Source organism: Odontesthes bonariensis, chromosome 8 (assembly GCF_027942865.1).
Source record: "Odontesthes bonariensis isolate fOdoBon6 chromosome 8, fOdoBon6.hap1, whole genome shotgun sequence".
In the NCBI taxonomy this organism is placed as follows: Eukaryota; Metazoa; Chordata; class Actinopteri; order Atheriniformes; family Atherinopsidae; genus Odontesthes; species Odontesthes bonariensis.
In genome coordinates, this window is record NC_134513.1 from 12,309,323 (window position 1) to 12,324,367 (window position 15,045).

Below are 15,045 nucleotides of genomic sequence, written 5' to 3' on the forward strand. Positions count from 1 at the left end.
GTTTTCTTTGCTCAGCAGATTTAATGCCATGTCCTCTAAGCTGTTGTGCTGCATGTAGTTAATGGGTACATCATTCAAATTGCCACATCAACATTCTGGAGGTTCATTGAGTGACAACATTGAGTAATATCAATGCAGCAATTCCAAGTTCTTGTGGAAGGTGATGGAGGTCAAACACAACACATAGACTACTGGCTGCATCACATCATTTAATGCATCAGATGCATCCACACACCGTATGTGAGATAGAAGAATAAAGATCTAGGGGAGTTAAAGGCTCATCGCCTTGTTATGGCATGAATCAAGAAGATGCCAATGTGTGGTATAACACAGTGAGTTGGGTGTTTATTACATGTCACATTGTGATAGTGGATGACAGCAGTTGGAGAACATGTAATTTCTCCATCATATTTTTGGCTTTCCAATCATTTGGTTTTAAAATCCAGTGACCTGAAGGTCAATGAATTATCATTATGATGACATTAAGTTAAAAACATTCTATTAACAGTTTTATTAGGCTATATGTGTGCAAAAAATGTGTATCAGGGTCCTGGGTAGCTAAGCAGGTTCAGTGGGCAACCCATGTACAGAGCGCCTTGCAGCCGGCTCAGATCGGAGTCATGGCCTGTGGCACTTTGCTACATTTCATCCCCGTCTTTCTCCAGCCCCTATCCTGGGAAACCATAGTCAAACATTTGCAAACGGCCAATAGTGTCCAAAATCCTTTAAAAGAATGTGTCAATGAAGTGAATAAATATTTTTTGCTTTGTCAAAATCGTTTACAATGGATGGAAGAAAATGCAACAGGCATGTACGAATATACACTTAAAAAGAGTTCTTCAGAAAATGATAATATCTAACACCCTAAGAAACACACATATTCCTCAGTTTGTCCTGCTTACCTGACCTCCAGGTGCAACGCAAGGAGACATCGATCAGCAATATCCTGGAAGCCCCGAGACAGGTCACTCAGAGTTTGTAGAATCTGCTCTCTGCTACGTTCACTCTCACCGAGCACCTGGCTGTCGGCTGAACACGGAGAAGCATCTGGGCAGGCACAAATATCACCATTAACGAACAGTTTTATAAAACAGGAGCAGTTGAAGGAAGTAAACAAATGACCTTTTAAAAAGAGGACTTGGGACAGAGTTTTAATGTCTGTATGCTGTTGCCTAGCTACTTGTTTGCCTTTAGTTCATCTTGTGAGACGGAAATGCCTCATGAGGTCATAATTTGTGTATGTGTGCACATACACTGCACTGTTCTCCGTGGTAATAAGCATGTATTCTACTTAATAATGATATCATTAAGCAAATGTAAATGACACCAGGTCACAAGGTACATGAAAAAGAAAACCATTAGTTCAACTTCACACACTGTCTGAGTCCTTCAGCATGTTCTTGCACTTTCTTCTCACCACTTGTGCTGAGGCAGCAGGAGCATGTGTCACTGCACCGCATTGTAAGCCACACAAAAGACCTGAGTGTGTGTGTGTGTGTGTGTGTGTGAGAAAGAGAGAGAAAGCCAGAGAGCATGATGAGTGTATATAAATTCAGCTCAGTGTAGATCAATGGCCATAAATTAACAAGGGGAGGAAAAGGAGAGAAATTGGCCCCGTCACTCATATGTAAGTCTATTTGACCAATGAGGCGTGTGTGTGTGTGTGTGTGTGTGTGTGTGTATACGTGTGTGCGTGTGAAAAAAGAGTGAGTTTTGAGCAGGGGAATGCAGGGGTCCACGATCGATGTGCCGCAGTCAAAGCCAGCTCCCTACTTATTCTTCCTGCCCTTCCGAAGGTCACACATGCATGCAAGCTACTACGCATCCATGCGCACACGGACACGTAAACACACAGATGCACACAGTAAAGGGCAAAGCAGTAGTAAACTAGTCTAAGTCAAACTAAACTTGTTATCGGCATTAACTCTCCCTGACTTTTCTGAACGATATTGACAAAATAGGGAGTGAAATGCAGGAAGCTAATATTCACCTGTTTGTAACACTGTATGATTCCCAAAGGCTTTACGGTGATTTCCTTCAGTTTCACTAAATATTTTTCCTGTATATTTTTTTTTGCCTTTAAAAAGTCTACTGAAAATGGACCTGGAAACCCTGACAGATTTCAGTTGTGGGTAGCTGAAACTGCAGGGACTACAGCGTTCTTTTGCAGGTGACTCAGATTTGTATAAATACTAACTGTGAGCACTTCTCCGTGTCAGTGTAAAACCAAACGATCAACATATATTCAAAACATACAAGAGTTCTACGGACAGAGGCTAAACTGGATTCACAAAAAAATACACAATGGTCATCTCTTTTTTTTAGGACGGCTAATCTAAAAGATTAACAAATTCCCAAATCTCCGGCATTAATCTGTGTAGTTTTCTACAGCTAAAACTCTACAGCTAAAGACTAATTCTATGTTGCTTTCATCGAGTCTAATTCCTGAAATACATCAAATCATGTTAAGCACATGTGAATGTACACTGCTGCTTATTTTATTTACTTTCAATTAATCTTTTGTAAAGATTAGAGACTATTGGCCTTGGAAGACAGAGGTGACACATATGCTCTGTCTTTCCAATCAACTAAACAAACAAAGCTAGAGTTGTGATGTGACACTGGTGACAGCAGCTCTTATTGCCAGTGGATCTGACACACAGAGATAAAGGAAGGAAATAATGTTTCTCATTAAAGGTGTTTGACAGTGTGCAGAAAAGTGTCAAATATATGCACTGTATATATAAGAACATAGAGTCATGTGAAAAAGAAAGCACACATTCCATCAACCCAAGGTCAAACTGCAGAAGCAGCGTGTGAATAAGTAGCAGACAGGTGCGGTTATTGAAATGCAGATGAGTAATTGATCATTCAGGTGTGTATGATGCCAAGGAGGAAAGACATCAGAAAGGGATCTTAGAGAGGCAACTGCACCTGCCAATCAATCTGAACAGGGATACAAGACTATTTCCAAATCGTTTTGTGTCCATCAATCGACAGTGAGAAAGATTATTCACAAGCGGAAAACATTCAAGACGATAGCAAATCTTTCCAGGAGTAGATGTTCCAGTGAATTCCCCCCGGAGGTAAGACAGAACGATGCTCAGAGAAATTGCAAAAAAAATAAATTCAACTGCTACATTGCATACTCTTCATGGCCTATGTTTTGGCAGGGTTGCGGGGAGAAAGTTTCTTGTCTTTATAAAGAACATGGCAGCACAGATTAGCTTTTCAAAGTTGCATCTGAACATCTAAACATCCACAAGACTTCTGGAAAAATGTCCTTTGGACAGACAAAATCAAAGTGGAGATTGTTGGTTATAATGCACAGCATAACTTTTAGTGAACACCAAACACAGCATATCTGTCCCAATTCCTCATAACAACTGTTGACCACAGCGGTGGAGGGAAAATGATTCGGGCTTGTTCTGCAGCCACAGGACCTGCACACCTTGCACGCATTGAGTCGACCATGAACTCCTCCGAGTGCCAAAGTATTCTAAAGCAAAAGATTGCTTTACGTTATTGCTGCTAAAGGTGTTTTTTTCACACCGTTTTTGCATTTGGTTTCCCTTTTATTCAACAAAGAATAACGTGTTGTAATATGGCTTGGGCTGTTGATCATCTGAAGTTTTATTTACCCACTTTCAAGACCTGGTGAAGAGTGGATGTTTTTTTAAAATCATTTTTAAAATATATTTTATTAATGTGCCCTGATATGTGAAACCTTAGAATTGACAGACGATGTAATTTCTTTTTCACACGAATGTTAAGTGCTAATTAACAGTCTTCCTCTTGATCTTAAACCTCATGATAATCTGTGTGTGCTGTGTGTGGGAGGAAACTGCAGAGGAGAATCATTAGACTATTTAATGAGGGTAGAGGCAGTTTAGGACAAGGTGCCAGGACTCGAAGATTCGCATGCAACTTCAGAATGGTCTAATACAACTATTCAGGGCAACTATTTCCAATTGCTCGCTCCAGATTCACAGAAAAAAGACAGCAATTTTACAGAGAAAAATCTGAAGGTGAATACTACTTTTTCTTGTGGTTATTTTCATTGTTGCTGCAATGAAAGCCATCCTGAGGATGAGACTAAGACCAGGTACAATCAGTAGACAAGGATAACATCATGTGTATTCCATATGCATGCAGAAAAACAAAACAAAACAGGGCTCAAATGAGCTCTTTGGGGGGGTTATATTAGTATTAATCTGGTCTTTATAAAAAAAAAAAACACACAATGATTTCTCAAGGGAGTGAAGCATTACAACATTAATGGATTTCATTTGATTGTATTTAGCTGAAGCTGTTTATTGTCCCAGTCAACTTATCATATCATTAACAGATACCAAACAAACCAACACAACACTGTTGCATAAATTAATATGGCAAGGACCTGTGGAGCCAAGTAAAGTAAGAGCAAGATAAAATGATCCAGAGGACAAAAGGGACTGGAGCACTAATTAATTCACAGCTTTTACGTGTGCACACAGACAAACACTGTGACTCTGCTGTGTCTTCATCAAATCAGAGAAATGTCAGTCTGTTAGTACAGTGACTAAATATTTGAATTGGTGCGCCTTAGTTTCGCTTTGCACTCTGGAAGTTTGCTGTTCTCAGCTCCATTTTGGAGGAAGATGTTCTTGCTACCTTACATCATCTTGGCACACCAAGAATGACTGATATCTATTGACAGCAAATGATGCCTCACAAAATCACCACCAACAAGTATTTAGTTCTCAGTACGTCTCTTTCCCTCTCCCAGCTTGTCGTCGTATGTGTGGCAGAGGACATGTACAATATACTCTGCCCCTGGGAGGTTTTTTTTCCCCCATGAAGTGTGTGTTTATATGCACATAGGCATATGCATGAAAGTGACTTGAAGGCCTGTTTGCTCTCATGTGCATCACACTCAGTCACTCTGACAGAAGAAGAAAAAAAAAAAAAAAAGGATTACTGTGGCACACACAGCTGGAGGTCTCCCTTGGGGGTGTCCATGAGACGAGTTGGCTTAGACACACACAGAAAAACACACTCGGATTCTTGCCGTTGCCAGTCTGCACTGCTTTGATGATGCGATGGAGGCGTCGCAGCATGGGGGCCACCATTAGACTCGGGGCAGACGGGCAAAAAGGGACGACTCATTGGTCCTGACTGACAACTTTCTTGCTCTTTATTTCTCTTTCTGCTGCTTTTTTTTCTTCCATTATCCAAATTACAGCCATCACTTATTTATAAGTTCTTTGTGTGCGCAAGATTAAATATGAGAATATGTATGTGGACATCCTGTTTCTATTTACGCGTCCATGTGTATCTGTGTGTTTGTGTGTGTGCTCTGTGCTTATCCAATTATTTTAGAATCTCATCTCAGGGAAACGTCTGTTGCATGCCATCTGCAGAGGATGAGGGTGGCAGACATTAAGGAAGAAGATCAGTGATGGAATCTTCACAGAATACAGAATGTAGGAGCATACAGAAAGGAACAGTTCGTGTCAGCGCACATAATTGTACACTCCTTGCCCTGTCTGACAGTAAGGGCATAAACAATACCTTGAAAAGAATCAGTGGAAAGGGAGGAACTTGTGCTGCTGCTAAACAGATGATAAAAGTCAAACTGCTTTGCTGAAACAACACACGGCCTTTCTTTTAACAAAAAGAAGAACAGAAAAGAAAATGGAGAAAGGTAAACAAAGGGCAGTCTCCTGGAGCAGTTGAATGATGAATGATTTATAAATTACAGTGAGTCAGAAAGAAGAGGAGGTATTAATTATTTCGCTGCCTCTGGTGGAGGAAGAACATCTGCAACAGAAACCTGAATCCCTGTCCAGAGACATAGGAAGAAAAGGAGGAGAACAAAAACTGTATTATGACTAAGAATGACAAAAAATCCAAACACAAAGCTTAAAATTTTTCAAGTAGATGTAGAAATGATGGATGAATAATCACAGCATCACTATTTTTCTTCCACTTTAACTAGTCCCACAGGCTAATGCACTGAATAAAAATGCATTCTTAGTCAACTTTCCTTGTTAAAAGGAGTTACGAAAAAAAAGTGCTAAAGGGAAAAGACCTGCTATAGTCAAGGTGAGTCATTCCTCAGACACTGAGATGAGAAGAACCTCTTGCCAAAGGGAGGCCACATGATTACTGCCTGGAAACCAAGCAGACAAGATTGGAAGTCTGTATCTACGACTACCTAATGATGGTCAGGCCTCCAGCATGGACACACACTTTTGTGCAAACGCTAATAAATTGTTGTCGGGGCAAGAAGAATTCTACAACAGCGGACTTGCCACCAGGATGATCCTTCACCTCGCTCAGGGGTCTCCTTTGTGCAGGTGAATTTTCAGTATACAAACTTCCATCAAGCCTGTCAGACACTGCGGTAAATATTACTTAAAAAAATCTCAAATTTATCAGAAATACAAAGCAGTTGTCAAGCAAAAAAGATGCCCCTCAGGTGCGTGTGTTGTTGGGTAAATATTGTCTGAGTAGATTAGAAGTCCTCCTGCAACCAGATGGGTGATGGGACCCTTTTCTGTAGCCACCTTTACAGATAATACCATCAGTAGAGTGTCTCCATATTAATACACAGACCTTATTACGTACATACACATTCAGACTCGTATGCTTTTCAGACATCCTCAGCAATCTGATCCATAAAGACATACAAAGATGCTTAAATATGCATACACATTCACTACAACTGATTCAACATTGGGATGAAGTTGAAGACGTCAAATATGTCTGATTTCATGTTATCTCTGCTTCACAGCATGTGCGTCTTCCACTTAAATTCAGCTTCACGGCAAAGTGATCAAACCAAAAGGGCACTGCAAAGGTCCCAGAAATTCTACCAAACCCTCTCCACTTAAGTAAAAAGAAAGACAAAAAGGTTCACACTGCCTGCACAAAAAAAAGGGGCAAAAGGAAAGAGGAAAGAAAGAGTGAACAGAGAAAGTAAGAAGGAATGAAATAAAGAAAAAGCCAAAACAGGGAGAGGAAAATGACTTGTTCATACCTGACTGCTTCTGTAATATAAAATCCAATTTGGAGGCATAGACGTGAGGTGCGCGGGGGGGTGGTGTTGGGTGAGATAAGGTGGGGACTTTTTGCCTTGCTGTACCCTTGTCCCATCTTATACAGTGCACAGTTATGTACACACACACGCACATACACATTGCACCCTTACCAACGCATATGTAGTCAGTCATCATGCTCGCCAAACACTAAATAATGAACAATACGGAGGCTGTCCCAGCATGATAAGTGACTGCCCTATCCTTCCCATTAGTGCCACCCGCCGGAATTAATGATAATTATGTCACGTCCCTTCCCGTACTTTTATTGAATTCTTATCTGTGCACAGACGAAGAAAGCCTGCGTCTGAGTGAGAGGAATGCGAAGAGTTTACAAAGAGATACTGCGGTGACAAAGTCAAACCCAAATAAGAATATTTTGGATTAAATAATTTCATTTCTAAATGAAAAGTTAAGATATGGAACAGCAAAAATAGTGCAAGCTCAATAAGCAATCAGAGGTCTGAAGTCAGAGAGTTGTGACAATGGCTGATAAAAGGTTGAATGCCTCTCTATTCCTTTCTCTCAGAAAGGTGCAGAATTTACCTCGGCTCAGGCATTGGACCTAAATACTGCAGTGAACACAGCTAAGTTTCTGTCGACACCGTAACACATTAACTACAAAGGTGAGAGCTGTGTGGAAGTGGAGACATTTCTACACAGATTTAATATTGAAATATAGTGATTAAGTTGTCAAAACTCAGTCGAGGTGCTAATTAAAGAAGCCTTTGTGACAAAAAAAAACCCCAAACAAAATGGATGCCAAATATATAAATGGCTTCTCTGCAAAAGAAACACAACAGTGTTCTGAGATATGGCTTTTTTCTTTTCTTTTTGAAAGAGAGCAACATCTTGTCAAGACTGATAATGTATTACTCATCAAATGCTGCTTGATGACACCTTTAAATGTGTTAAATATCAAATAATGTGAATGAACACATTAAATTTACCTGAGTACTGGATGAGATGAAGAGGATTAAGCCTGGAATGCATACAAGGTTTGGGGGAAATATTTTATAATTCACCTTGTATATACTGTTGTAAATATCTCTCTATATATAGGCATGTACTAAATGTGTCAGTGGTGGGAGAAATGTTCAAATCCAAGTATCAATGCAGCAATCTAAAATGACTTAAATGTAGTCCTGCGTGAAAATTATACTTGAGTAAAAGTGCACAACTGGGATGAGCTGCCCCCCCTGTGATGAGTTAATTATGGGAAATGAATGATGAATGGCTGTGTAGGTATTAACAGATGTTGTGGTTTAAGTATTCTCGTAAAAAGTTCTGGTTTAGACTCATGAGATTCATAATACTGAAGCTGTAGAAAGACCAACTCTGCTTCTATGCTACAGCTCCCATATATACTGGTTCAGTTTAAGAACATACTTTAAAAACCTAATACAAATTGTATTTTTATGAAAATAGGAATCCAATTAAAAAAAACAATTTTTCCCCAAGGCATTCCCAAGTTAATAAGTTTAGCTTTTGTCTAACAAATGTATATGAAGCAGCTAAAAATATTTTCCATATTGAATGAGCCTATTTAGGTCCAAACCAGATTTCCAATACAAAATCCACATGACATAGACATAAACTGGGATATAAACAAAGGGGCGTCAGAAGACCAAAACGTTGTCAACTACAGCTTCAATCTTTCACACTGTAACATTTTAAAGTCTAGTTTTTCGTCCATATTTTGCTAAATCATAATGATAAAAAAATTCAAGACACAAAAGCTTTCAAGTAAATGTAGTGGAGTAGAAAGTGCAACATTTCTATTCGAAAAGTAGAGGATTGGAAGTACATTTCCAGTTATGCTCAAGCAAATGCACTTAGTTATTTTTCACTGCTGCTGAATAGACTCAGCTTTTTTCAGAAAGACCTAATACTACGTATTTCTTCTGTTTAGGATGTGGTAGCACACCTCAAAGAGCTGAGAGCAAAGGTGCAACTGAATTCAGATCTGGTGTCTGGAGAGGCTTTTAAGGTACACTGAATCCACTGCCATATTCACTCCAGTACATTATCAAATACTGACCCTAACATGTTCTGCTTCAACAGAAATCAAAGCTTTTAATAACAAGCTACATGTTTCCAGTTTTCAGCACTAGCCTGTGCCCCTTCTAGGCCATTGTTGAAATCTGGGAAGATGTAGGGATCTGCCTCAAGATTGCTCTTCACAGATTTAAAAAAACGTGATTATCTCATCACCTTTCTCTGAGCTCTCTCATTGAAAGCATTTCCATTTCCAAAATTGCTGCTTGCTTGATGCTTTTTCAGTTTTCACGCTATTCTGAGTAAACACCAGATACTAAAGTATACTAAAGTAATTAACATGAGATGAGCTGTAATAACCTCATCTGAAAACAATCATACCACCTCCAAAATCGCCGCCCCCCCCCCCCCCCCCAATTCTGATCTTTGAACATTAACTGAAGCTCCTCACCTGTATCTAAATGATTTTATGCATTTCACTGCTGCCATATGCCATATTATTAGCTAATTGCATGAGTAAGCAGGTTTGCAGGCGAGTGCAAAATGCCTGCGCAATTATTAGGCAAGTGACGGTTCTGAACTGATCGCTATTTCTATGCAAATTTTCCAGTCAGAAACCATATAAACTTGAATACCTGATGGATTTCATCATTCTTACATGATATTAGCCTGGCTGACGCGATGAGATGGTGGTCTGGGAACTAGGTGTGCATTTTCTCGTATTTGAGGCGTGGTTTACGAATGCCTAGAGCCGTTTATTGGGCGCTACGAATGTCTATCAAATGGCGTCTGGTTCTTCCCATGCTGCTTTGCGCGCGATTCATAGCCAATTGTATCACTTATACCAGATGACGTATGTAGAGCGACAGAAATTTGACGAGGAAGAAGAAGACGCTTTACTGTGTATGAGAAGACGATGGCGTTTAACGATTATTTTTAAAAGTAAACTTGCGTTCTAAGCTACTTAAAACACTTTCTAAGGCTGCATCGAACGGTAATGTTGTGTCCGCTGACATGCTGGATTAACACTCTACAAGCTTCGGTGTCGCACGCACACCACCCCCCACCCAACCCCGTTCTGTGATTGGTTCCCTAACTCAGGTAAAAATAAGGGCGGTGGTTTCCAGGCTGCCTTTGCAGTGTGAATGAAATCGCGCGCAAAGCAGCATGGGAATTCCCAGGCTAACATGATATGTATTTTAGAAAAGAGTGAGAATGCGGCCAGCATTATGCGGTAACATTATGGATTGTATGATTGCATGTAAAATGGGCCAAAGGAGATTGAATTCATATTTAGAAATCTAAAATGCCTTACAGACAATTTCAATACTCATGAAAGAGCAATGCTTTTGTTGCACATATTTACCAGTGTAGCTCAAGGAAAGGAAAAGAAAAGGTGTAAACTGACAGCAAAAGATCTTTCCTGGAGTCTCCAGACGCAGAGCCCATCAAGATACGATATCCAGATACAACAACGAGTTAAAAAAGAATGGCTGAAACAGAACTACAGCTGAACACGTTGAAGCGTCAAAATTGGACCAAGAAATACCTTAGGGCCAGATTTTTCTTGAAGCCTTACAGACAGACAAAAAAAATGTGTGGGATATCTAATTTAGTGGATGGGCCTGGGGCTGGATTCTAATGGACACTTTAAGTCTCATTGGTTCAGAACACCTGTGGCGGACCACCTGTGCAGTCTGGAATGAGTGTGCTCTATCAATTAGCTATTGTTAGGCTCACGTTCTCAATGTATCTTAGTTTTAATGCGCTGACGGGACTTTGAAGATCAATGGACTGGGTCCACTGAAGAACACAGGAATGTGCAGTGGTGCCCTCAGAACAGAGGGAGCTCTTGCTGTGGTATATCCCCCCGGTGATGCAAGTCTTCCAGAGTCAGGAGTTGCAAAAAGCTCTAAAGTTGTTCTGGTAATACAGTACGTCCCATTAAAGTGAAAATATTGAGTGAAAATTGCAGGTAATGATAAATACTGACAGCTTTTTTATGATCCTGTTGTAATCATTTTGATGGATAGAGAGAAAGTTTAATGCAACCTCTTGATCATACAGTGAGTTAGGGAGCGCTTGATCTGCTTTTGATTTGCATTCTATTGGTGGAGCACGCGTTTTCAACATTGCTCCATAATTGAGGAAGCCAAAATTGTGATTGAGGGTTGTCCTTGGATGAATAAAATGCATCTTTGTGAGCTAAAAGATCGAAAGTCGACCCTCAAACAATCAGTAGGTTACTGGTGGATGCATTCATCAAGAAGTGGTATAGTCTGCAGGACTCCAGAAAGCCATGATAGGTACACAGAATAATGCTCCCTCATGTGAATACAAGTACTCCACTGCTTTGTCAGGCAGAAAAAGGCCTCAGGGATCACTGAGTAATGAGCTGGCCACATATCTTACCTGAGTTAAACCCAAATGACAACCTGTGGGTCCTTCTCAAAGATGAGATTTATGCTGAGGGACGGCAAAAAAACACCTCAATGAACATGTGAAGGGCTGTAGTTGCTGCGTCAGTGAACGCTCACAATGAAAAGTTCAAGAAACTGACAGGTGCCATGGACGGATGCCAAACAGCAGTAACAGAAAAGAAGAACATCAATATTGATCACTCAGTACTTTAAAAAAGCCAAAATGGATATTTGTCATCTGGTGTTGCATTTTTGCTACTCTTACTCTAAAAATCTTGACTATACAAGTTAGCTGAGAACACATTTCTGTATTGATTTTTGTCTTATCATTCTTCACACCTCATAGCTACCAAACAACTGAGCGCACATATGTATTCTTCCGAAAAAGACAAAGTTCAATAACTTTTTTTTTAAAGTCCCTTTGCGCATCCTATCTGTTCAAAACTAAAGTAACCCTGTCAAATGCAATCTGAGACCTTCTGGCAACGTATTGTTATTAAATGCAGTTACTAATGGCACTACTGGAAAAAAAAACATTTAGAAAATAAATTTTGTTCTCTTTCTGTAATGGCACATGTCCAGCCTGCAGAAGAAGGATTATTTCATGTGTTGTGGGGTGTTCTGATTTAGTGACAAAGTGTATTCCTCTTTACCAAAGTTTAATTAGCCTATTAACAGATTTTTAAGATATCAATTGATACAGAGTTCTACATATTTGAAGGAACTCGCAGAGGACAAACTGCTAAATAAATAAAGACCTAAAAGAGATGAGCACATACAATCCCTGTTGAGTAAGTATATTAGAAACGCCAACAGTAACTGAATATAGATCTAAACAGTAACCAATATTATGTCCAACTTCTTTTGTTATTAAACATGCAAAAAGGACTGAAAATTAGAAAAGAATTAAGCAAGTTACAGTTTATTTAGGAAAGCAGCTGCATAGCAGAAATCTATATCAGCAGCCAATAAAGCATCTTGGTTTTCTATATCCGTGTAGGGTAAGGGATAGAGGGAGGTTAGGGTCACCATGGTGCATGTGCAAGTCTCATCTAAGTATGTGCATCTCACATTAGGCAGCGGCTCACATTGGGAAGTGTTGGGATACTAACTCGCTGAATGCGATCATATGGTCTCAATAAAAAGGAAATTGAATTGAAGGGGAATATTTCAAGATGTTCAAATAAAATAGCTCTGAGATAAAAAAAAAAAACTGTTATTATAAGTGCTGAACAAAACCTGCATCAATACAACGTTTAAAATGGAAGCACACACACACTCACAAAGAGCCCTCATTGTGATTGTTGATTAATGATACAAAAGTGATGACTGAGCAGGTAGTGTATGAAACACTTTCAAGTCTTGATTAGGGTTGGCATTTCTGCACACACAGTAACAGAAACAGAATTGAGGATAATAGGTGTGTGTGTGTGTGTGTGTGTGTAAAGTGCTCCCTGACAACTCCAGTGGAGAAGGTAATGACTGTGAGATAATACACTCAAACAAGAACTTAATGAGGCAAAGGTAAGAGGTGTTGCTGCAGAAGTACTGCATGTACAGATGAGGAAAAACTCATATAAACCTATCTGCGATCCTACGAAACCCATCCAGGCACTATTTTTAATCCTCAGTGTATTCAGATCAATAACTTCCTAATGACCTGAGAGACTGGTAGCATTCTGTAGAGCTCTGTAGCTCTGTGGTGTATTACATAGCAGTTGAAAAAGGGGGACTGGTTGCACAGACAAGACACCTTTGTTAGACATTGTGACCTCTAAGAAATATTTCAGCAACATAGAGAAAACTCAACATTTTCTTTAATATTTATATTTTGGGTGCCCTTGTGCAGTGTAAAAAAGTGTAAAAAAAGTGTTAAAAAAAAAACAAAAAAAAAAACAACACAAAACGAGAAACTGTGTTGACAGAGTTGACAGAGAATATCTGACTTCAGCTGTCATTCAAAAAGGCAGAGCATGAAAGATAAATGACAATATAGAGTTTTTCTGTGACAGGCATAAACAACAACAGATGTCTGCATAGTGTGATAGATGGAGGAAGAAAATGTAGTCCATATGTATATTTTTGTGTCACAAATATCCCATACTGTGCTTAATATAAATACAACTAAATACCACTTAGAATGATATCCAGTTATAATGCAGGGCTTGAATATAATCCAGGTACAATATATGGGTAATAAATATCAGAAGAGTTTGCCAATTACTGTGCTTTTCCTGTACTTACTGGAGGCCTGAGGCAAGTTGGCGAAGAATGTCTTCAAGCGACCGGCAAGCCATTCCATGCTCTCATGAAGGTTGGCCAGAGCTTTCAGATCACTGACGTCACGAAGGATCTCATTCTGAGGGATTAATTTGTCTCCGAGGTTCCCAGTGAGCACTTCTGACTCCTTAGCAAAAGCAGCCCTGAATATCAGAAAGCATGAGCAATGTAAGAGTGTGTATGGTTAGAATGAGACACCATATTATTGAAATAGGAAAATATACTTTGACCATCTCTGAAATACCCCTAATGGAAAATACATGCCGTCAAAAAAAAATGGTATGAGCAGCACACAGCTCAGAACTACGAGGATTCTTTAACTGGCCTAAAGTATTACTTTCTTTTCAGAAATTTACCATCAGGCTTTAGTGGTTTCCCAATCAAAAATACAGGTTTTCAGAGAAAGTGAAAACAGAAAAGCAATAAAAAAGCCAAGTTTCTAAAGTTTAAACATTATGGATTGTTAAATGGAAAGGAACTGCATACATACTATTTACATTTAATTTATAATAATCCAATGCTTATGTGCTCGGCGATGTGGGGCTGAATGATTGCCTTGACCTTTACAGTGAAGCACAGGGATGGAAAGTAAGAAGGATACCGGTGATAACTAGATGGATACATAGACAGAGAGGGCTGGGCAGGAGAAGGATAGGAACACAAGAACGATGGTAATAGTGAGAGAACTTGTTTGGCACAGACATTTTAAGATGGAGGAGTTATTACTCGCATCAGTTGGGAGAAAAAGAAAACAGAGGGTAGCCATTTACAAAGTGACAAAACATAAAGATGCTCTACATGTACAGTATGTGCACTTATGGTCATGGAGGGATATGTTGCTATTAAGGTAGGAAAGAAAAATGGGGCAGATGAGGATGTTAGATAACTTAAAGGGGAACTCCGGGGCATTTGAAGCGCAATCCCATTGCTAGAGGTTGTCAAATACTAACAGTAGGACACAGACCGGTGCAAATCTGCGCTCCCTGTGCGGCGATTGCGCTGTTTGCGCAGCCTGTCATGCTAGCCAAATACGTGGTGGCCAAGGGGCAAGTGCTAAACCTTCCACGTAAAACAACAACTTGCACACTGCAGAAACGTCACATCACTTTATAAACCATACGACAATAAAGTCACAAGCCTTACCATCAAAACCATATGCATGGTTCTCACATTACTGGCATGGGGACGTTACAAAACAACTTTATAAACAGCATGTAACTCACCGGTTGGTTGTACGCTCGCGCATGTGAAAGCCCAAAAGAGTC

The 15,045-nt window shown here is 39.7% G+C and overlaps 1 protein-coding gene across 1 annotated transcript in view; it reads right to left on the reverse strand.

Moving 5' to 3' along the window:
* The window catches only part of exoc4 (exocyst complex component 4), a 115,148-nt gene that overhangs the window by 14,491 nt on the left and 85,612 nt on the right, over positions 1-15,045 (reverse strand). Inside the window, exons 16-17 of the mRNA XM_075471744.1 lie at positions 13,745-13,923; positions 903-1,047 (exon numbers count right to left, since the gene is read on the reverse strand). Coding sequence (XP_075327859.1) covers positions 903-1,047; positions 13,745-13,923 — 324 coding nt within the window. The remainder of the gene's footprint in view (positions 1-902; positions 1,048-13,744; positions 13,924-15,045) is intronic.